The sequence below is a fragment of the Sceloporus occidentalis genome, unplaced genomic scaffold (assembly GCF_023333645.1).
Source record: "Sceloporus occidentalis isolate IW3139 unplaced genomic scaffold, rSceOcc1.0.p SCAF_3, whole genome shotgun sequence".
Taxonomy (NCBI): Eukaryota; Metazoa; Chordata; class Lepidosauria; order Squamata; family Phrynosomatidae; genus Sceloporus; species Sceloporus occidentalis.
Genome location: NW_028316983.1, coordinates 128,713,149 through 128,736,499, shown reverse-complemented (window position 1 = coordinate 128,736,499; position 23,351 = coordinate 128,713,149). Strand labels below are relative to the sequence as shown.

At 44.2% G+C, this 23,351-nt stretch overlaps 1 protein-coding gene across 1 annotated transcript in view; it reads right to left on the bottom strand.

The window, feature by feature from the left end:
* The window catches only part of DIAPH1 (diaphanous related formin 1), a 114,706-nt gene extending 92,867 nt beyond the window's left edge, over positions 1–21,839 (bottom strand). The window contains exon 1 of the mRNA XM_089516182.1: positions 21,528–21,839. Coding sequence (XP_089372308.1) covers positions 21,528–21,713 — 186 coding nt within the window. The 5' untranslated portion in view covers positions 21,714–21,839. The remainder of the gene's footprint in view (positions 1–21,527) is intronic.
* Between the last annotated feature and the right edge of the window lie 1,512 nt (positions 21,840–23,351).

Below are 23,351 nucleotides of genomic sequence, written 5' to 3'. Positions count from 1 at the left end.
TGGAAGAATGCCAATGGTTTCTCTATAAACAATTACGAGAAAAATTCTTAAGGGACAATAAGCTGCATGGTTTTGAATTAGAAGATACAGAATTAGAAAAAATAGTTATTAACAAAGATACATATAATATCAAAAAATTCTGTAAGATCTTTCATGGATGGAATGCAGAACAAGAGGTAATTAAAGAAGGAATGATCTTATGGACACAAAAGATTGGACATGAGATAGAATTAGAACACTGGGAGAAATCTTGGAGAAACAACTTAAAATTTACTCTTTCCGATGATTTAAAAGAGAACTATTACAAGATGTTATTTAGATAGCATCTCACCCCACTAAGACTAGCCAAAATGTATAAAAACAAAAATGCACATTGTTGGAAATGTAATGAAACATTGCACACTTTTTTCACATGTCGTGGACATATCCACATGCAAAAAAATACTGGTCAGCAATCCACAATATAATATTAGAAATTCTGAAGCTGAATTTTACATCACATCCTGAAATGTATCTACTTAATATGTTACATATGTAAGAAGGAAAAAATATACAAAAAAACCCAATAACATCCTATTGTATATGATAACAGCTGCTCGCATAGTACATGCAAGAAACTGGAATAATCAAATTATCTCTACTGTTGAAGATTGGTTATTTAAGTTATACGATATGTTGAGTTTGGATAAACTAATAATGATGTTAAAAGACAACAAACTTTTTAATTCAGAACATAAATGGACAGAAATTAATTTTATTTTGGAAACCATGATGGGGAGATTTAGCAATACAATATCTAGAAAACTGAACATTTCTGGGAAAACAAAAAAGACAGACTAAAAGAAAAATATTATGATTATTATATCAAATATAAAACAGAATAAAAAATATAGGAAGAAATTGTAAATATTTAAGAAAGAAAAAATATGTCAATAACAAACCACTTAGATGGGAAGAGGAAGTCAACTATATGTTTATTTGGGGTTTTTTTTTTTGTATTTGTTTTTAGATATAATAGGTTAGGTGTCGTGTTTGTCTAGATGTGGGTATGTAACTCGGCCAGTAAAATTTTGTTTAAAGTCTATTATACGTTACAATTGTTAAAACTGTTATAAGTTTTAAATAAAGGATTAAGCATTAAAAAAAGAATTCTGGGATTTGTAGTTTTTGATGCACCAGAACTCTGTGGTAGAGAAAGCTAAAGACTTTATAAAACTACACATTCCAGGATTCCAAAGGATGTTCCAGAGAAGCCAGCTGGGAAATTACCAGTATACACAGACTGAAAAAGGTCCCAAAGGGAGGACCCAAAACTAGGCAAGTGAGGTGAACTAACTCAGGCCTGGTACAGACAAGCACATTGTGGCGATATTAAGGCTCGATAGGGCTGGGTGTCCAGACATGCCCAGCCCTAGTGATGTCACAGATGCACGCGCCTGTCCACATAGCAGGCGCCACAGCTGTGCAGCTGTGGCACTGTGTACAGATGCCTATCAGCAGAAGCAGCGTCATAGGGCTGCATTGCAGCACTCATGATGGTGCAAAAAAGAGCTCTAGGCAGCTCTTGAGGGCGCACCTATTTGAGTGCGCATCTGTGCAGCCACTGCATACTCACATACTGAATTATACTGAAGAGAAGTGTCAGGCTACACACTGTTCAGGTGGCCAGGCCTGCAAGAATGAACTGAACTGACAGGAAGCCGAGTGAGCATGCAACTGCCTTCCTTCTGGTCAAGGCATGAAACAGAACCATTTACTCAGCTTCTGGAAGATCACTGCTCCTGGGAAACATACAATGCTCAGAGATGTGAAGTTCCCATATAGGCTTCCCCAACCCCTAATGTTATGGAAATACTATATTTAAGCATACATGATCAGACAGCGTGTATCCCATTTGAACAGGATGGGAGAGAAGTCTGAGACAATTGCTATCAGTCACTCACTTGAGTCATCTGTACTATGACTGTGGAGAGAAGGGTTAAATTCCCTGCTCAGCCAAAGAACCCACTGGTGACCATGGGATAGTCACATGTTCTCAACCTGAGATTTGCAAGGGCAAATCTCCTCTGAACAAATTTTGCCAAGAAAACCCCATGATAGCCACACATTAGGGCTACCAGAAGTCAGAAATGACTCAAAGGCACAGAACAGCAACAACATTCTGGACTATTAACTGAGATGCTATGGTCAAGATGACTGGAAATCGCTGTATTTATTTATTTATTTCCCACCTCCACCCAGCAAAATACAATATATAACTAAAGATATGGTACCATTTAAACAGTTAAGCTAAAATACATGACCACAACATATTAAAATCATCCCAACATAAAATTAAAATATACCAATTTAAAATTCATAGTTTAAAATCAACTGGACAGGCCTGCCAGAAGAGATAGTTTTTTAATACTGTTTTAAATTCAGACAGCACATTTAGTTAGTGAATTTCTTCCGGCAGGTCATTCCACAGTCTAGAGGCAGCTGATGAAAAGGTCTACTGTGCTACAATTGCCAGTCTAGTCTTGGACAGTTACCATAAATGTCTCCCAGAGGACCTGGGTGTACAGGATGAATTATACAAGAAGAGGCAATCCTGTAGGTAACCGGGACTCAAACCATGTAGGACTCCTTCTGACCACCATCTTGAGGGGGGGAGAGAGGCCTGTTATGTTTTATTTTGACTTTGTATTGTACTTCCTGATGTACACCGCTTTGATCTAATTTGGAAAAGCGGTATATAAATAAACATTATTATTATTATTATTATTATTTAATACAAGTAATAACCAATTCATACTTTTCCCAGAAACTAACTAGTAACCAGTGAAGTAATTTTAATATTGGTGTGATATGCTCACTCCTAGATGTACCAGCAATCAACCTGACTGCTGTGATTTGAATTAATTGAAGTTTTCAAACTTGGTACAAAGTTAGCCTAAAATAGACAGCACTGCAGAAGTCCAGCCTTGATGTTACTAATGAGTGCACTACCATTGTATACAATTGTTGTTAGTATACATCCTATAATATTGTTACTGGAATACAATGTCAGAAATGGTTCCTTTAAAATGTCATGCTACTTATATTTTTGAAATAACTGGGGCATGGGCAAAGCATTTAGACATTTCCTTACTCATTTTTGGAACAGTATGGGATGCAGTGGCTTAGTGGTTAAGACGCCGATTCTGACAATCGGCAGATCAGATGGTTCAAGGCCCATGATGGGGTGAGCTCCTGTCACTAGTCCCAACTTCTGCCAGCCTAGCAGTTCAAAAGCATGCAAATGCAAGTAGGTAAATAGTTAGCACTTCGGTGGGAAGGTAACAGTGTTTGGCGAAGTCATGCTGGCCACATGACCACCAGAGTAATCCTCAGACAACACTGGCTTTTCAGCTTAGTAACAGAGATGAGCATAGCCCCCTGCAGTCAGTTATGACTAGGCATTCATGTTAAGGGTCTACCTTTACCTTTTCAGAACAGTAAAGCAGCAGTACAGTGGCCATGGAAACCTAGCTCTGTAATTTGAAAGTGCAAGACACAAGCCGAGTGATAAACACATACTGCATCAATTTCTCAGATCTTTTCGACCATTTCCCTACTACACAGCTTGAAACTGGATGAAAGTAACATTGGAAGTACAAAGTAAATAAAGTATTTCCCCACCAACACATAATTAAGTTATGGAATCAAACATTAGTTTAGTAATTATAGTACTTCTACTATATTTCTCCTGGTGAGGGAGGTATTTTCTGCCTCAGGTGCCCAAATAATTTTGCTGGGTTAGGATATTATACATCTTGAGGTGGAGGTCACCTTTTGCTGTTACTAAAGGCGACAGAATGTTTTGAGATGATACTGGGGAATACTGAATGCAGAAAGAGTTAGAAACAAAATGCACATGATAAACTATTTTCCTTAGCAAAAATGAATCATGAACACTGGTTTCCTAAAGGCTACACAAGGATCCCTAATGAACGTATGCACCACAATCAATGATCCAGGTTTCTAATGACATCAGATTTGGGGTTGGGGGAAAGCAAACCTTAAGCCTAACAGATGTAGTAGACCCTAAACAGTGAGGTAAATGTTATACCTCTGTGGGCCTATACACACAGGCCGGATACCATAGGCCAAGCCCTTGCTATCCCACCCATGGTTCTGGCCCATTCCCTCCCCCCAGGCTAGGGCAGCAATGGGCAGGTGTTCCTATGCACATAAGCTGCCTTGCTATGGAACCACTACAACATGACCCTTATCTACCACTGATGCCAGCACGTTCCTTCTGAAGGGCCCCATCATGCACTGTAACAGGGCACCCCCATCCAACATCACAGGCCACAACTGGGGCCTTCAGAGGGAATGTAGAGGCAGCAGCAGGTAAGGGCACACACACCCATGCAATCTGCTGGCTACCGTGGCAGATTTTCTAGGAAACTCTGCCACAAACAGCTGGTCTTTTTAGACCACACTAAGGACCCCTTGGGCCAGGATCAGGCTGGAACCACCAAATAGGCATTTGGTGTGGCCAATCCCAGCCTGGGGCTGTTGGACTGAATCATCCATACAGGACGATGCCAGGCCAAGGGGAACATGGGTGTATCAGGAGTGTATCGCTGTCCTGATACTATATGACTGTTTGGTTCAGTTCTAACCTCAGATAAAAATTTACACTATTCCAGAACACGCCTTCTGATGTTGGATTCCACTCTGTTACTTTCAAAGGGTCCAATTCAAAATTTACCTCCATTTCAGCAAAAGCATAGTTTCCTATTCTATCCAAATTCATAAGTTTGTTTCACTCCAATTCAAAATTGTAAGCCACTCTATGAACATTGTTTGTAATGCTGGTGTTGAAGGCAAGCATAAACCACACTACTATCTCAGTTTTTTCTATTTAATATAAAGAAGTTTCTAAAAAAAAGTTTCCAATTCTACATTTTGATTTTATTGCCATGGACTTTCAAAAAGAGATTTACACAGGCTGAAACAACCTAACCTATTCTTTCTCAATATTAGCATGCTTCTGAGTTTGTTTCTATATATAATCCAACTTTTTAATGTTTACCAAAAAAATAAAATAGTAATACTGCATCACGGAGTGACTAGGGCCCAAAACACATGGGCAAGATAGAGAGGCTTACAGATGCTTTGGGGGTGGGGCGTGAACATGGCAATGCCGCCAGAGTGACCAGAAATCAGCCTGATGCCACCTAAGGTGGCTTGCGGCTGCCAGTAAAAGGAGCACACACAAAAAAAACTCCTCGGTGGCAGCCCATTTGGGACCGCAGCACAGTGGCCAGCCTCAGGACCTGAACCCATCAGGGGGCAATCGGGGTGGAGCAACCTCCGGCTGCTCCAAGCTGCCCATCTGCTTTGTCCCTACTTACTCCCTGCCACATGTTGCTTTTACAACAGCTGTCTAGTTATTTCTCCATCTCGTCCTGTCCACTCCTACCATATTCTACAAGCCAACAAAACCCTACAGCTCTAGTTCTGGAGCACAGCCTCATCCCATCTATCTCCTCTGCCTCCAACAACCATGAACTGACCTTTGAGATCTAACTGAGCACAAAACAGCTGAAAAGACACAAAAGGCAATTATCTCATGTGCCAAAAGAAAGGCTCAACTCACCCACTCCCTCACACTGCTTCTTTTGCCAACAATCCCTAGGCAGCTCTTTTCCCCAGATCAACCACAGTTAGTCATGTCTGAAGACACAGCTGCTGCATGTTGGAGAAAGGAATATGTTTCCAAACAGTGCAAGTTCATCAGTATCATGAACAGACCGTCATTTGATCAAATGTGTAAAGGAAGAAGCTTCATTTGCAAGGGCCTCACAAAACATTTGCTCTTCACATGCCTGCCTAACTCACTATCAGAAGTGGCATGTAAGTGGGGACAGCTGAACACTCTCCTCCCCACCTTCTCTCCAAAAGGACTCCATCACTCCACACTTTTAGTCCCAGGCAACTCCAATACCATAAAGCAAGATGCACTTAAGCTGAACAAAGCTGCATGGGGAAGCAAAGTGGGATCTAGTAGTGTTAGTAATCATATGGCAGCTAAAAAGGTCAATGCAATTCAGGCTGCATCAACAGCAGTACAGTGTCCTGACTGAAGGAAAAAATGTTGTTGTTGTGTGCCTTCAAATCATTTCTGACATATATTGACTCTAAAGTGATGAACTTAGCATGGGGCTTTCTTGACAAGTTTCTTTAGAGGAGATTTGCCACTGCCATCCGCTAAGGCTGAGAGAATGTGACCTGGAGGGAAGAAATAGTACCACACTATTCTGCTTTATTGAGAACTCACGTAGAATGCCATGTTCAGTTAAGAGTACCATGATTCAAGGAGGATATTGACAAGCTAGAAAGTGTCAAGAGGAGGGAGGCCAAGATGATCAAAATTCTGGAAACTAAATCCTGTAAGAAAGGGCTTAGGGAGCTGACTATATTTAGCATGAAGATCGTGCAATTCTTCTTTCTCTGAGGCTTGGACCATGGCAGATGGACTGGAGGGAGGGCTATGCTTCTTAAAATTGTTTAGGGAATTCCTAAATAATAGGAAGAATTTATTAACTTTAAGAACCATTCAACAGTGGAATACGTTGCCTCAGAAGGTAGTGGACCTTGGAGGTCTTTCTAAACAAATATTGGACAGGTATCTCACAGGAGTACTGTAGTTGTGTAGCCCTTCATGGAAGAGGCTGGATTAGATGGCCTTTTTGGTCCCTTCCAACTCTGATTCTATGAGACAGACATGTAAACAAATGACAAGTCTCCATTATGTCTACTGATACCCCAAGAAACACCACGAATGAATGGTGAGAAAGAATATCTTTAATTCTGAGCCATCAGAGTGAACTGTAAAATCTGTGTAAGAGTAAGTACTGAAAGGTTGTTTGCAGATTGTTTGCAGAAGGATGTTCAGCCACAAGATCTGTTGCACCAATCATGTGTTGTTTTGTTCATCTGAGGGTACAATCTGCAGACAGATTCCTTGCAGATATAGCAATATTCTAGACCTGCCTAGACTCAAATGCTTTGAGGCAGTGCAAACTGGGTTGGGGCTGGTCACTCAGAGGCAGACATCCAGCCTCAAAGGAAACCTCTCCTTTGAATATCATCAGGTGTAAAACAGGCTTTTCCTTCCTTTTGAAAGTCTGGCTCCAGCATAATTAAAGTACATTTAAGGAAAGTGTGATCATATCACAAGCCTCTAATAAAGGCCCCAGTATATTGTATGCAAGGTTTAATTTTAGCAGTATCTCTTGACAGCACCTCAGTATGACAGGAATCTAATATAATGTACAGTATGTAAATACTAGTTGTGAATTAGGCCTAGTATATTTACATTAAGATGTTTGCTGATGCTGAAAATATTTTCAGTTCTCAGTGTGCTGTAAAATATTATTATGACAACACATAGCAATCTGGTTACAGCTGTTAAGACACTCACAGACACAAAATCTGGTATGTGACACTATGGGGAGTCACCCTGCTGATTATAGTACCACATGTTTTTATTGAAGTGAATAATAAAGGACTAACCAATTATTAATAGAAAAGCTTCAGCAGTTGAAATGAATGAAGTACATAACTGTTGCAATACAACTTTCTACTACAGAGGCATAAAGCCCCTCATACCATATTTTGCCTCAGTTCTGATTGATGATTACTCAGGACATGTACAGGGGCAAAACTCCACCTTGCATCCACCCAACTGAGAGACTTTCCTCCATTCAGACTGATACTGCACCATGCTTCATATCTGAAACTAAGGCCCCATACAGACAGGCCAAAATAAAGCTGCTTTGCGACACTTTGGAAGTTTGCTGTTTAAATGTTGCATATGTCCTAAGAGTCCTGAAGATGTGCCAAAGCCACAATCCAATCCTAAGGACTGGAGCACAGCTTTGGTGCAGCTTCCAGACTCTTAGGACGCATGCAACATTTAAACAGCATACCTCCAAAATGACCCAAAGCAGCTTTATTTCGGAAGTCTGTATGGGGCCAGCAGGGACGTAGCCAGGATTTTGAGAAGGGGGGTCCAGACTAAGTGCCACCATTATAATGGGGCTTGGGTGCAGCGGCGCAGCAGCACATACCATTCATTTTATCTAACGGAAGGGGGGGCGGACCCCAAGAACCCCCCCCCCTTTGGCTACCTCCCTGGGGCGAGAGACACCCTTCATTTCTGTTTCCAAGATCTTAGCTGGCTTCCCCATTGACTGCAATGGAAAAAAAATTAAACACATGAAATAACAACTTCCAAATTTCAGAGAAATAGGGGTTTCTGGGGTTTTTTTGCTGGGTGATGCTGTCTGCAGTTTGATAGACAATGTGCACAAGCCTAACATGCCATTTAGAAGCACTCCTAGTTCTTTCAAACATTCAGGAGGACAAATGCGGGACTTGTGATGAACAAAAATAACACTAGAGGCTTTTTTGGTTAGCTTTCTGTTAAACTGGCACCAAAGTGTAAAGCACACTAAGACAGAAATCTTATGTGGGTACATCCAGCATTCTAAGCAAGCACCAATTCCCAATGCCAAACCCCTACCCAGGTCCTGGCGTAAGTGGAGGGCAGACACAGAACAATGCATTCAGGTCACTTCAACGGTAATAGCCACTGTTGTATGATTAGAGAAAGAATACTATAAGAGAGAGGAGACTACAAGAGAGAGGAGAGGTAGAAAGAAGGTACACTGTGACCAGGCTCCGTTCTTAAATCCTTGCAGAACCCTCACTTCAACCTCATAATTGAGACGCTGCACTGAATGAGAAGCCAATGTTCAGAGGTCATCCTGGCCTAACAGAGGGAGGTAAAGGTAGCACTGACAATATGCAAATCTGAGATTCAATGTGACAATCACTGAGCTCTGCTTCATACACCTGGCACAAGGCATAGGAAATAAACAGCTCGAAACATCTTTGCCAGACACAGTCACCTGATCAGGAAAGAAGCATTGTGCTGGAGCAACCAAGTGTTCCAGGACGCATTGCTGAGATACCACACTGAAAGAAGAATGGATTTCAATGGAAAATCAAAACAGAGCAGAAGAAGGAAGCAACAGTAATGTGATGGCAACAGTCACTTGAGAATGTTCTGGGTGGGGTATCCCAGTGAAGGTAGACTGACTCCAAAATCAGCTCCTGCCTTACCAACTGAAGTACCAAGTAGGTGCAGCAATGTTACATTGTTCTGAAATCTAGGTCAGGACTTGTGAAGAAGCACTAGCAAAATGGAATGTTTGGCGTATCCAACCAGGGACAGGCCCCAAAAAAAGGCGGGGGCCTGCCTGATCAGCAGATATAAACAGAGGAGGAGCTGTTAAGAGGCCAGAACTGAGGGTGTCAAGCCTGCTGAAGCAGGAGGCTGTTTTAAAACAGCCAGGAGGTGCAGTTATGAACAAGGGTTCAGCCTGGATGGGATTCAGACTCCCAGATCAGGGGAAATCATTTTAAAAGGACAGGAGAAGCCCAGTGTTATTAAAGGAATGTGTTCTGTGTGAACCAAATCAAAGAGGGAACTTAAACATAGTAAATTTGTAACGTCTGAAATATTACGTATACTGTAACAACAAGCTTGAGAACTCAGAAAAATACTATGCTATGTTCTGCGTGTAAATAAAAATTATTTTCTTTATGTTCACCCAGGAGTGGCCTGAAGTGATTTATAGATAACATCAAACATGCTATCAAAAATAATAAGAACAATTAATAATAAAGACACTTACTGTTGATACTCATGTATAAGTCTAGAAATTTTAGTCAAAAAATTGACCCCAAAAACCTAGGTCAACTTATCCATGGGTCAATGTAAACACTACACTTTAACTCTTATTAAAAAGGGAACCATCCCCTGATGAAAGACAAGAGCGTCCTGGAAGAACTGACCTCTCTCTACTCTCTTCCATCCAGCCTTTAGTGTGAAACAAAACAGTTATGCCTGCCATAATTTTGTAGGTTCTTTGGCATTGTTTTCCTTTGCTTTATTCTTTAGATCCTTTGTTGCAAGTCTCTTAAGTTTTGCCGTCGACATTTCCAAGGGTCATATGAAAGCCATAATTTTGCCCCCTAAAGCTGCCCTCGACTTATACATGAGGCCGACTTATATCGAGAATATACGGTAAGTTAGTGAGAGGACCAAGGGTCAGGAAGATAGTTCTGAGGGAAAAGAAGCCTCAAACTATTTAGGACCAGCCAGGAGAAGAATCCTCTGGAACCCGGTGGTCGTAACCTAGTTTGGACCCAGTGTATTAGGATCCAAGAAGTATAAGAGATCCAGGAGTGTTGCAATGTCGTAGGACTCTACCCTGACAGCCATAGTCCTAACTGGCTGCCTGAGGAGTCTGGATGGGTGGGTCAGAATTCGTTCTGTTCCCAGTAGTGTTGGGGCAGGAAAATGTGGCACTTTCCCCCACCAGCATGCTTTTCCAGAGATGCAACAGCATCTTCCACTATTGGGTTGCCAGCATCTACACCTTATCCTGGCACAACAGTTTTAACCATGCCATTACGTTTCCTGACCCAGCCATCTCATAAATATCTTGCACCTCTAGCAAAAGTGTGTTGGCTAAAACAGGAGCCTCAACCCTAAGAAAGCTGACCTTCGCTTGCCCCAGAACCTTGATTTAAAAAGACACTGTCAACCTTCAGGGTCTTTTTGGCTTTTAAGAATAGCTGAGAATTGGACAATATTAGCTAGACTTTCAAGAATCTGGTATGTGTAACTCTACCAAGCCACCAATCCTTTATCAAGAGTGCTATGAAATGCCCACATTTGTTTGGACCCAAAGAGCTTGTTGTCCTTCAGGCAGCGAATTGTGGGAAATATTCTACAACCTTCTGCCATGGGTCTATCGCATCTGGCAAAACTGTCATAGTAAGTACTGATTATACAGCACTTCCCTTTGCTAAATGGCTTATGCAGTGCCAGGAAGTGTGTGTTATAATTTAAGGAATGGCAAGTATTAATAACATAATGGTCACTGTCAGTTGGGCCTAAATACTCTAAAGATACAAGATCCCATTTGATCTTGGAAGCTAAGTGGGTTCAGCCCTGGTTAGTACTTGGATGGGAGACTGTAAATGAATACCAGATGCTTTAGGCTGTATTTTGGAAAAAAGAAATGACAAAAACAACTTCTGACTATTCCTTGCCTAGGAAAACCCTATGGAATTCATGGGGTGACCATAAGTTGATAGGTGCATGTGCGCTTGCACTCACAAAGTCAATACTTTCAGCATTTATTTTTCCTCACTACAGTACCACTTCCAACTGTATGAACTGTACACCTGAATTATGGACAACACTTTACAACTTTGATCATACAGGCTATTATCCACAAACATTCATGCTTTAATTAGTCTTTAAGGCACAACCAGATTTTTTTGTTGGAAGAAACTTTGGAAATTATAACATGAAATGAAGTGGATATTTGAGAAAGGAGATTTGGGTTCCAATCACTGTTGAGGCTCAGCGCTTGGAGGGGAATCATCTACTCTCCCTCTGTTCAATGTATAGAACAGGACTATTGCGAGCATGAAATGGGAATAGCCTCTCATAAGCTATCCTGAATGAAAATGCAAGTAGACTATTAGGTACAATTAAATAATTACAATAATGCCAAAAGCAATGCTAGTGCTTAGCTTTCTTCCCCTCCATTATTCAAAATCAAAGTCAGTGGGGGTTTTTTCCATGTTCTCTCTCTGTTTATTAATAGACACAAGTATCAGAGAACAGAAACTTCAAAAGACCAATTTCTACACCCTTAAAATAATGTAGATTTAAAATATGCAAGACAAGCACAGATTTTATCTAATCGATAACTAAAGCTTTCACAGATAAAGCGTATCTTGATGGGTTGTCAATACACAGCTATTTTGACCATTCTGAAATTGTTCCAAACATTATCTCTTGCCTCCAGTAATGGTATCTTGAAATCTAACCAACCTAAGAGGCACTCTGTTGTTAACCACCATCAATCAGACTTCGACTTCTGGCAACGCCATGAATGAGTCACGCTATCATCACCAGCCCTGCTCAGGTCTTGCAGACTCAGGTCCATGGCTTCCTTGATTGTGTGTATCCATCCATAAAGTGGTGTTCCCCCTCTCCTACTGCATTCTACCTTTCCAAGCATTATTGTCTTTTTTAATGTCTTCTCATGATATGTCCAAAGTATAACAGTCTCAGTTTAATCATCTTGGCTTCTTGGAAAAGTTCAGGCTTATTTTACTCTAGGGTCTATTTATTTATTTTTCTAGCTGTAAATGATATCCACATAACTCTTTCCCATCACCACATTTCAAATCAGTTGATTTTCGGTCTACTTCACTGTCCAGCTTTCATAACCATACAGAGTAACCGGAAGCACAATGGCATGGACAATTCTAACTTCAATATTCAATTATATCTCTTGATAGTTCAGTCTAGTTCCTTCATAGCTGCCTTCCAAATCCTAATCTTCTTCTGATTTCTTGGCTGCAGTTTCCATTCTGATTAATGATGGAGCCAAGGTATGGAACAACTGCCTAAAGTTAAGTAAACCAACTGTAGTCATTATTTCCGTTTTCTTAATGTCCAGCTATAAACCTGCTTTTGCACTTTATTCCTTGATTTTCTTCAGTAATCATTTCAAGTCTTTGCTGTTTTGTGCTAGTAGCGTGGTGCCATCCATATATTTTAAACTGTTGGTGTTCCTTCCTCCAATTTTCACACCTCCTTCTTCTGATTCTAATCCTGCTTTATGTCAGCCACAGATGCTGGCTAAACATCAGGAATAAACTCTTCTAGAACATGTTCACATAGCCCAAAAAACCCACAAAAAATTATGAATGCTGGCCGTGAAAGGGCTTACTTTTTTTATGAAGTCCATGACAATACTTACTCCTACTAAGTAACAAGAACCTCTGGGTCCTTACTTAAACAATTCATTGCACATTGGTCTCATTATACAAAGAAAATTAAATAAATTCTTTTTCCTCTGCAATCAGTGAATTTCAGATGTGAGCCTGAACATCTGCACATTAACAACACATATTAGCAGACATTTTATAGTTGCTTCCCTGTAGAAGACAAGGGAAAGTACCACCGGAAGTTAACACAGTCTCGGTTAGGAGAACTACAAAAAGCTTAAAATTGACTCAAGAATCAGGCAAAGAGGTATCATGGTAAGTACCAGTATTTCAACCAAACTTTTAACTGTGTTGTAACCAAGACCAAGGCTTGTCAGGTATATTATATTTATTTTTAATTATTAAGAGCAAAATGAAGAACAGAATCTGGGAGAGCATTCATTGTGAGATCTCTTTTAAAATTTCTTTCAGCATTCATCTGAAACAAATACATGAAAACTGATTACACCCACAGAACTCAAGGCTGTTTATCATACAGGACTTGTATTGGCAGAAAGCCTTTCTACCACAGAATGAAAACTGCCATTGAGTTTGGTATATCACACACACACACACACACACCATGCAACTAACTCAAGACAAATAATTTATATGCCACTTTTCAAAGAAAATAACCCAACAGCACAACTGAAGAACAATAAAGCAATATTCATTATCAGTAGAGCAGTTCATTAATAATAATTTCATCTAATATTCGGACTCAAAAAGCAGGCCAACCAAAATACATTCAATACAACAAAAGAATATCTCTTCTCAATCAAAAGTGCACCAAAATAAAAGGTTCTTAAAAGCCTGTCTAAAAACTGACAGAAGGAACTAAAATCTTTCGAGCGGAAAGGATTTTTAATTAATAAAGAGCCACAGTTTAAAAGGCCTGTCCCTTGTGTCTACCAATCCAGCTGACACAAACTACAGCGGAGCCTCTGACTCTAACCTTAATCCTTGTGCAGTTTTACTGGCCCAGGTACTTCTTCCAGCAACATGATCCCAAGCCATTCAGAGCTTCAGAGGCCTGTATATAGACTCCGAACTGAGCTTGGAAGTGAACAGGCAGTAATACAGCTGGCACAGAACAAGTTTTGTTGTTGTTTACTGTCCTCAAGTCCACCTTGAGACATGGTGACCCTGTGGATGAGACTTCTCCTGTCCTCCACTGCTCTGCTCAGGTCTTACAAGCTCAGGCCTCTCTGACTGAGTCAATCCATCTGGCATGTGGTCTCCCTCTCTTTCTGCTTCCCTCTGCCTTCACGAACATTATTGTTTTTTCTAATGACTCATGCTTTCTCATGATGTGGCCAAAATACAACAGTCTCAATTTAGTCATCCTGGCTTTCAGTGATAGTTTGGATTCATCTGTTCAAGAACCTGTTTATTTGTCTTCTTGGACATCCACAGTATCCTCAACACACTTCTCCAACACCAAATCCCAAAAGAGTTAAATTTCTGTCTGCTGGCCTTCTTCACTATCCATCTCTTATGGATATCCATACATAGTAATGGAGAATACAATGGCTTGGCCTATCCTCACTTTAGTGTTCAAAGTTATATCTTTGCTCTTTAGGATACCCAATCCTAGCCTTCTTCTAATTTCTTTATTGATAACAGTAAATTTGACGGCATAGACTATGAAAAACTATGGAATGTTCCCAAATAAATGGGAGTACCACTACATATGATCATCCTGATGGGTAATCTCTATTCAGGGCAAGAGGCTGCCATCAGAACTGAATATGGAGAATCAGAATGGTTACAAATCAGAAAAGGGATCAGGCAAAGCTGCATACTATCACCCTATATTCAAACTGTATGCAAAAATCATCATATGCAAAACAGGCTTAGATTCAGGCACAGGAGCAGTGAAGATCAGAGATAGGAACATTAACAACCTATGATACACAGATGACACAAAACTATTAGCAATAAGTTTAACACAACAGGTGTAACACAACTCAAATGCTTTACTTCCACCAGCATTCAGCTCTCCGGTGTTCTACACTAGCTGAAGTTTCAAAAGGGGAGAGAAAGCTCTTGTGCTGAACTCAAGGTTCTCTCAGAACTACAGCCTTCCCATCCATCCTCAGCCATGGACTTACCATCTATAGATCTGAGCATCCGTGGATGGCAAGCCTCATTGGCTCTAATATTGGTGCATGCATGCCGCCGCAGCAGTGCAGCCTTGCACACATGCACTGTCTTTAAAACTACAGGACTTGGACCTGTGATTTTGGCATCCGTGCAAGGGGTCCAAAACAGAAGCCTCCCCGGCCCCCGGATACTAACTGACAATTGTACAGGCCATTCTCAAGGGTTTCACTCACCTCAAATTCTTATTTTGAAAACAACTATACCCCTTCTCCTGTGTCTTTTTGATCAGAGTATGGGAAAGGAAAGTTATGCTACTATGTTAGACCAAATATAGATGATTAGAGAAGTCACTGGAAGAAAAGACTAAAAAGGTAAAACCTGTTTTGTTTGTTCAATGGAGGCAGTGAGTGACTTTCAAAAATAGCCTCTCCTTTGCCATGTTTTTTCCCCTCCAGGCCAAACTATGGTGAAGTTAAGTTATCAACATTTTTACAAATGCAAACAAAAAGACGGAGGCCGGCAAAGAGATCAAACCTAGGAAACTAAAAAGCAGAGGGGAGTGTGTTTAACCTTAGCTTACAGTCCTAATGAATCCATCACTAGAACCTAATTTATACACAGAGAAACATGTTTTCTCCAATGTAATATTCTGAGTACAAAGTGTAAATTGATTCAACATCAGTCACTAGACAAATGTTCTCCCAAATTATAGTAAGATCCTATATGCATGGGAGCAAGCAATCTTTTTCATATTGCAACCAAGTTCCTTCAGGTCATCTTTCACAACCCACATGCTAACAATGGTCAGGTCCACAGCTACCAAACATATGTTCCCTCGCTCTCTGAAGATCATCACTACTCCACATGATTTTTCTCTGCCTCTTGCAATGATCCAGAGGGAGGAAGAGTGTGAGTTTAGTGATGATCTGCTGTTAAAATCATCACTCCTCCTCCCTCTGAAGGCCATCACTAGTTCTGTCTCCAGCATACCCCCACCTCTCTCCCCTATCTTCACATACTCAGCTCTCTTCTCTCTCACTCATCACCAAGAAGAAAAGTTTACAAAGTACAGATCAGTCAGTTCCATGCTTTCAAAGCACTCTTCACTTCCTGCTAAAGCAATGAAGGGGGTGTCTCCTTCCCACCTGGGCTGGCATAATTATTTATTGAATGTATATTCCAAGATGAGATTCCTTTTGAGAGCATAAATTCACCTCAATCCTCACTTTCAAATCATATCCGAATAGACCACAGCCCCATCCCTACCTACACCCTTTAACATTAAAAAAAGTTTTTCAAAATTAGAAATTGACTTCTTTCCCCCTCTGGGTTTGAGAGAAGTTGTAGTTTGGAATTCTGGTTGTGTGCAGCCCTTAGAGCAGTGGTCCCCAAACTATGTTCTCTAAGGGATTTTGGATTTCAGCTCCCAGAATCCCAGACTAATGGGCAACATGGTTGAGGCTTCTGGGAGCTGAAGTCCAAAATCTCTTAAAGGGTACAGTTTGCCTTAGATGGCCCCAGGAGCAAAAAAAAAAAAAAAGGGGGGGGACGCCCCTAGAACCAGTGATCCATTTCCCATCCTTGCCCTCAAGAAACACTTTGCAATGTATAAGCAAGAACTTGGAGCAAGAAGTCAGTTGTTGCTATGTACCTTCAAGTTGTTTCTGACTTATGATGACCCCAAGACAAATCTATCACAGTGTTTTCTTGGCAAGATTTGTTCAGAGGAGTTTACCACTGCCCTCCTCTAAGATTGAGTGGGACTTCCGCAAGATCACCCAGTGGGGTATCCATGTTCAGATGGTGTCTGAATGCATCTCTTCTAGAGTCCAGAACTCAGACCACTACATTACATTGGTTCTACAAGATGTAAAACGAGGCAAAGGTAAATTGTCTCAAAAGGCATAACTTGGGGCAAAAAACAGACAATTTTCAGGCATGCTTCCCATTTCAGTAACACAGTTATTTCTTAGCATATTCCCCATTTCAAGGTTCATTTTCAAATAAAGCAGCAGTTTATTGTAGGCTGCTGGGGAACTGAGAATCAGTTCACAGTATACACTGAAACAGTTTCAGTCTATTACTCCATGTTTAATTATCATGTTTTCAAATGTGTTAAGGCAAATTACTGCTTGTGCTACATCAAACAAAAACACAATGTCACCCTGGCTGCAGAGATCTATAGGATCTAGCCTATACTGCACTGTGCATAGCTCACCCGATACTGATGACTACAGCTTGCACACTTTTAGATGAACTGATAATCCTTGAGCAAATTTCAAGCACACTTCCGAATTTTTCTAAGATTTTGATCCGTGTCTGACAGTTAATCTATTTCTGACAGTTCTGGAATTATGATTTAAACTTCACTTCTGTTTTCTTTTCTTATACTAGCCAGTTTGTTTAGATGTCAGACTGGCCCTAGCCATACAGATATAGTCTGGTCTGTGTGCCATAATTTCAATAGTTCTGAAGCCACAAAGGGCTTTTGAAGCTTTAAGCTGTACAATTGGCTGCTTACGAGCAACAGAGAAAACCTGGATTGTGCATTCCAAGATCCACAAGAAAGCCACAGAGGCATTACCCAGACATTACATACTCTCAAATGATAGTGTGGTACCGGCTAGTTGACAGTTTTTTAAGTCACAACACATCCACTGACCAAAAAGCAGGATAGTGAACACTGGTTATTGCCTTGCTGAACTGAATATAGTTACCCCATGTCTCTTGACTTCTCTCCCCCAAGGGATCAAATCTATTAATTGCAATGTGAATTATACCAAGACAGAACAGGGTTGTTGTTTTTTTTAAAAAAAATGCCCTCAAGTCAACTTGTGGCAACTCTGTCATTCAAGATTTATCCAGATGAGATTTGCTACTGCCTTCCTCCAAGAACCAGAGAGTGCAATTTGCCCACAGTAACCCAGATGGTCTCCAGGGCCAAGTAGGGATTTGAACCCTGGTCTCCCAGAATTCTAGTCCAACATTCAAAGCACAACACCATGCTGGCTAGAGAACAAGTGAACAGTTTACACAAAACACTGTACTGTACAATTCTGTATAATTATAGCGAGACAGTAGGAATCGGCCCATTGAGGGGTAGAACCATGAAAAAGGCTCTGTCACCAAAAGCAAAGGAGTCAAAAGCCATTTGCCTGAGATCTGCTAAACTACAGGATATAATAACGGGGGGCTCTATAGCCTGTCACAGTGAAAGCAGAGAAAGATATAGGGGTGGGATGTAAGCAGCTCTATGATCAGATTACCTGCGAAAAGTTGAACGCAAGGTGGTAGGACCAGGATGCTTCCAGATGACTCCTAGCACTAACAAAGGATTGCCCTTCCACTGCACTTTCCACACTATCAGGGAGAAAACACAGCACTCTCTATGAACATACACCCCACTGGGATCCAATACCAGTGAACATCAGGGTACACAGCCTAAGCATGGGAAAAGATTGCAAACAGGTGACAATACTGTATGGATCCACCCAGGTAAAATGTGAGTGAGTGAGCTACAGAAATCCCACAATAAATGCCTTGTCTTTAAGCAGCCCAGTCAGCTACTGGTATTGGGAGAGGGGTTAGGACTTTCCCTCCCTTCGCAGTTGTTCTTCCCTACACAAATCTTCCTAGAAGATGTCTGTTTGAAAGCAGGGGAGATACCAGCTCATCGGTTCTTTCCAGCTTTAAAGAGGTCTGATGAACTGCTTCCCCTCCATAGCCTACTTTGGCTCATAAGATAAACCTTAGGTATTGTACTGCGCTGCTGGAGAGACCAGAACTCGCAAAGTGTGCTATAAACAAAATAAAAACAAAGATGGCAAGATAAACAGCAATCCCCAGGGCCACATGATCCTTTAACATCAATATTGGGATTTTTAGAGAGAAGTTGTGAAAAGAGAAGTAGTACAGAGAAGTAAGCAGAGTTGTGATCTATCACTAGTCAAGCTTGTGTCTCATGGAGCTCCAACTTAAGAGTTCATTTGAAGAGTATCTATTAAGTGCTTCTTGTTACTGTTAGACACATTAGTCATGGAAGAAAGGGGAACTTTATAAATCAGTTACCTCTCTTCTAAACAAATGCAAAAACTAACCCTGCACAATAAGTATGATTTGCCTAAAAGACAAGCTCCCCATCCACTACTACGGAGTATGAGCTCAAAGCCACTGGCAGGGACTGAACAACTGGTACTTTTATAGCAAGTGACTGCTGTTCATAATGATTCCTGCTTGCTGTACCCCTCCATTCAGTGCCCACATCCTTTCAGATCCAGATATTAAGAGCTGAGGAAATGTGAGACTCAGAGAGGAACATACCACCTCCTTAACATGCATTCACATACTTCTCAGGGAAAATGTAAGGGAGGGCAAGAGGCTGAATGAGGCCAGCCCTGTCCAGGCTCAAGTGCCAGGAGCCAGAGGGCTCTTCCATGGCCTGGCAGGGGACTGCCAAAGAGCACAGCTGGCCCCCTCTGCCTGTAAATGGCACATGCTGCCCTAAAGACAGCTAAGCAGTCACAAAATCATAGAGTTGGAGGAGACCCCAAGGGCCACCCAGTCCACCCCCTTTTGCCATGCAGGAACTCTCAATCAAAGCACACACACCTGACAGTTGGCCACCCAGCCTCTGTTTAAAGGCCTCCAAAGGAGGAGACTCCACCACGTTCCAAGGAAGTGTGTTCAATTGGGTCCCAGTGTTGCCCTAGTTAGCACTGGGATGGGAGACCACCAGGCGCTGTAGGCTGTATTTCATGTACATGATCTTGGAGGCTAAGCAGGGACCACCAACAAATACCAGCGGAGCTGACGAAGCGCTGAGAGTCTTATGGCCTAAATCCAACTGTTAGCCTTAACTGATGTAAAGCCTGTACTGCAGGGACTTGGTAAGTCAACATTTCAATGATCAATTGGTTCACTGGGTTTACTTTAGTTGGGACTAACCAAGGGATCTAGGCTCTGGTCACCAGAGAATACCAGCTATATTTCAGAGGAAGGAACGGGCAAAAGCCACCTCTTGGATATCCCTTGCCTAAGAAAGCCCTCTGACAGGCGGCTGGGAGGGAGAGAAGGCGCCTCAGGCCCAGGACCTCCAAAGGGACCCCTGAAGCAAATGACAGCAGCCCTTGCCCACAGAGAAGCCATGCCTGCCCCCAGGGAGAAAAGAATGGTCTCTCCATGGGCAAGGAGGGCTTCACTTGGCTTAGTGGGTCCCAGGCCACAGGAGTCAGAGGGACCTCAGCACCAGGCTGCCCTCAAGAGACCCTGAAGGAAGGAGGAGGGAAGGGAGGAAGGAGGGAAGGAAGGAAGGAAAGGAAAGGAGAGAAGGAGGGAGGGAGGGAGAGAAAGAAGGCTGGAGTAAGGAGGGAGGGAAGGAAAGAGGGAAGGAAAGAAGGAGGGAGAGAGAGAGAAAGAAAGAAGGCTGGAGGGAAGGAAAGAAGGGAAGGAAAGAAGGGAAGGAAAGGAGGGGGAGAGAGAGAGAGAGAGAGAGAGAGAGAAAGAAGGCTGGAGGGAAGAGGGAGGAAAGGAAAGAAGGAAGAAGGAAAGAAGGAAAGAAGGGAAGGGAAGAAGGAGGGAGAGAGAGAGAAAGAAAGAAGGCTGGAGGGAAGAGGGAGGGAAAGAAGGAAGGAAGGAAAGAAGGGAAGGAAAGAAGGAGGGAGAGAGAGAGAGAAAGAAGGCTGGAGGGAAGAGGGAAGGAAGGAAAGAAGGAAGGAAAGAAGGAAAGAAGAAAAGAAGGGAAGGAAAGGAGGGAGAGAGAGAGAAAAAGAAAGAAGGCTGGAGGGAAGAGGGAAGGAAGGAAAGAAGGAAGGAAAGAAGGAAAGAAGAAAAGAAGGGAAGGGAAGGAGGGAGAGAGAGAAAAAGAAAGAAGGCTGGAGGGAAGAGGGAGGAAAGGAAAGAAGGAAGAAGAAAAGAAGGGAAGGGAAGAAGGAGGGAGAGAGAGAGAAAAAGAAAGAAGGCTGGAGGGAAGAGGGAGGAAAGGAAAGAAGGAAGAAGGAAAGAAGAAAAGAAGGGAAGGGAAGGAGGGAGAGAGAGAGAGAAATAAGGCTGGAGGGAGGAGGGAGGGAAGAAAAGAAGGAAAGAAAGAAGGAAAGAGGAAGGGAAGGAAAGAAGGAGGGAGAGAGAGAGAGAAAGAAAGAAGGCTGGAGGGAGGAGGGAGGGAAGAAAAGAAGGAAGGAAGGAAGGAAAGAGGGAGAAAAGGAAAGGAAAGAAGAAGGGAACGAAGGAAGGAAAGAAGGAGGGAGAGAGAGAGAAGGAGGGAGGGAGGCAGGCGAAGGGAAAGGTCCCGTCTGAGGGAAACTCGGCCAGGTCCCTCCATCTGAGCCCTTGCCGGCGGAGCAGCCGAGGAGCCCGTGTGGCCCGATGACCCGGGAGGGAGGAACCTTCCTTCCTTCCCCGCCCTCTTGCCCCACGGGGCCCTGGAGCTCCTCCGGGGCTTCCCCCTCCTTCTCCTCCTCCTCCTCCTCGGGGCAGGTGTGCCTCCCCCGCCCCCTCGGCTGGTCCTAGTCGTCAACACTCACAAACTTCCGGGGTTTCCCTCCTCCTCCTCCTCCTCCGCCTCCTCCTCCTGGATCTGCCCCGATCCCTGCGGCGGCTGCGGGGGTCTCCTCGGGGCTCTTGCCCTTCTTCCTCTCGCGGCCGGCTCCGCGCGTGGAACCACCACCGCCTCCGCCTCCGCCGCCGCGTCCTCCTCCTCCGCCCTCCATGGCTCCGCGCTCAGCCAGGCCCCGGCGGCGCCCACAGACTGGAAGGGGACGCTTCCAATCCTCCTCTCACTTCATCCGCCTCGCGCCCCGCCGCCAACGGCCGCCTGCCTCGCGCTTGCGCCTCCGTCCTGCCGCTGCCTCAAACTGCCCCAATCAATCCACGCCCGCCCAGGAACGGAGGCCACGCCCACACCCACACCGGAGGCCACGCCCATCGCTCTGACGTCACGACACGCAAGGGGGCGCGCTCCGGAGAACCCCGCTCTAACGCCTGCTGCTGAGTCTGTGGAAGGCTTCTATAGAGCTAGTAATACAGAGAACCCTACCCGTCGTCGCCAGAGGGAGCTTCCTGGTTCCTTTTCTCCCCCTTTCCTCCAATGACTGTAATGTTAGGGGAAAACATAAATCCAAGCTACATGTGAAACTGCCTTCCTCAAACTGTTATGCTCCACTGGCACAGTGGTTAAATGCCTGTACTGCAGCCACTCTCTAAACCGCAAGGTTGTGAGTTCGATCCCAGCCAGGAGCTCAGAGTCGACTCAGCCCTGCATCCCTCAAATGAATACTCTGCTTGTTGGGGGCCATTAGCTTACACCAGGGGTAGGCAACCTTTTTGAGCCGGGGGCCGGGTTGGTGTCCCTCAGACAACCGAAGGGCCGAAGCCGGGGGTGGAGCTTCCACCCCCGGGGGTGGGGCCGCATGCTGGGGGCGGAGCTTCCACCCCCAAGGGCCATGCCACCTCCTCTTTGCCGGCCCCTGACAGGGGCCCGCTGCTGCCGCTGGAACCCTCCTGGAGGGACCCTGCGACGGCAACTGGCCTCCCAGGGGCCCGCTGCCGCCGTTGGAGCCCTCCTGCAGGGAACTTGCGACGGCAATGGGCCTCCCAGGGGCCCGCTGCCGCCATTGGAGCCCTCCTGGAGGACCCCGGTGCAGGCAACGGGCCTCTGGGAGGCCCTCTGCCGTCGCAGGAGCCCTCCTGGAGGGCCCAAGGGACAGCAACTGGCCTCCCAGGGGCCCGCTGCCGTCGCAGGAGCCCTCCTGCAGGGCCCAAGGGACAGCAACTGGCCTCCCAGGGGCCCGCTGCCGTCGCAGGAGCCCTCCTGGAGGGCCCCAGCGACGGCAACTTGCCTCCCAGGGGCCCGTTGCGGCTGCTGGAGCCCCGTTTCGGGGCTCCGGAGGCCACAGCGGGCCTCGGAATGGGCGCCGCCATTTTGCCCTTCAAAATGGCGGCGAAATCTCGCACGCCATTGGAGCCCTCCTGGAGGACCCCGGTGCAGGCAACGGGCCTCTGGGAGGCCCTCTGCCGTCGCAGGAGCGCTCCTGGAGGGCCCAAGGGACAGCAACTGGCCTCCCAGGGGCCCGCTGCCGTCGCAGGAGCCCTCCTGGAGGACCCCAGCGACGGCAACTGGCCTCCCAGGGGCCCGCTGCTGCCGTTGGAGCCCTCCTGGAGGACCCCGGTGAAGGCAACTGGCCTCCCAGGGGCCCGCTGCCGCCGTTGGAGCCCTCCTGGAGGACCCCGGTGAAGGCAACTGGCCTCCCAGGGGCCCGCTGCCGCCGTTGGAGCCCTCCTGCAGGGAACTTGCGACGGCAATGGGCCTCCCAGGGGCCCGCTGCCGCCATTGGAGCCCTCCTGGAGGA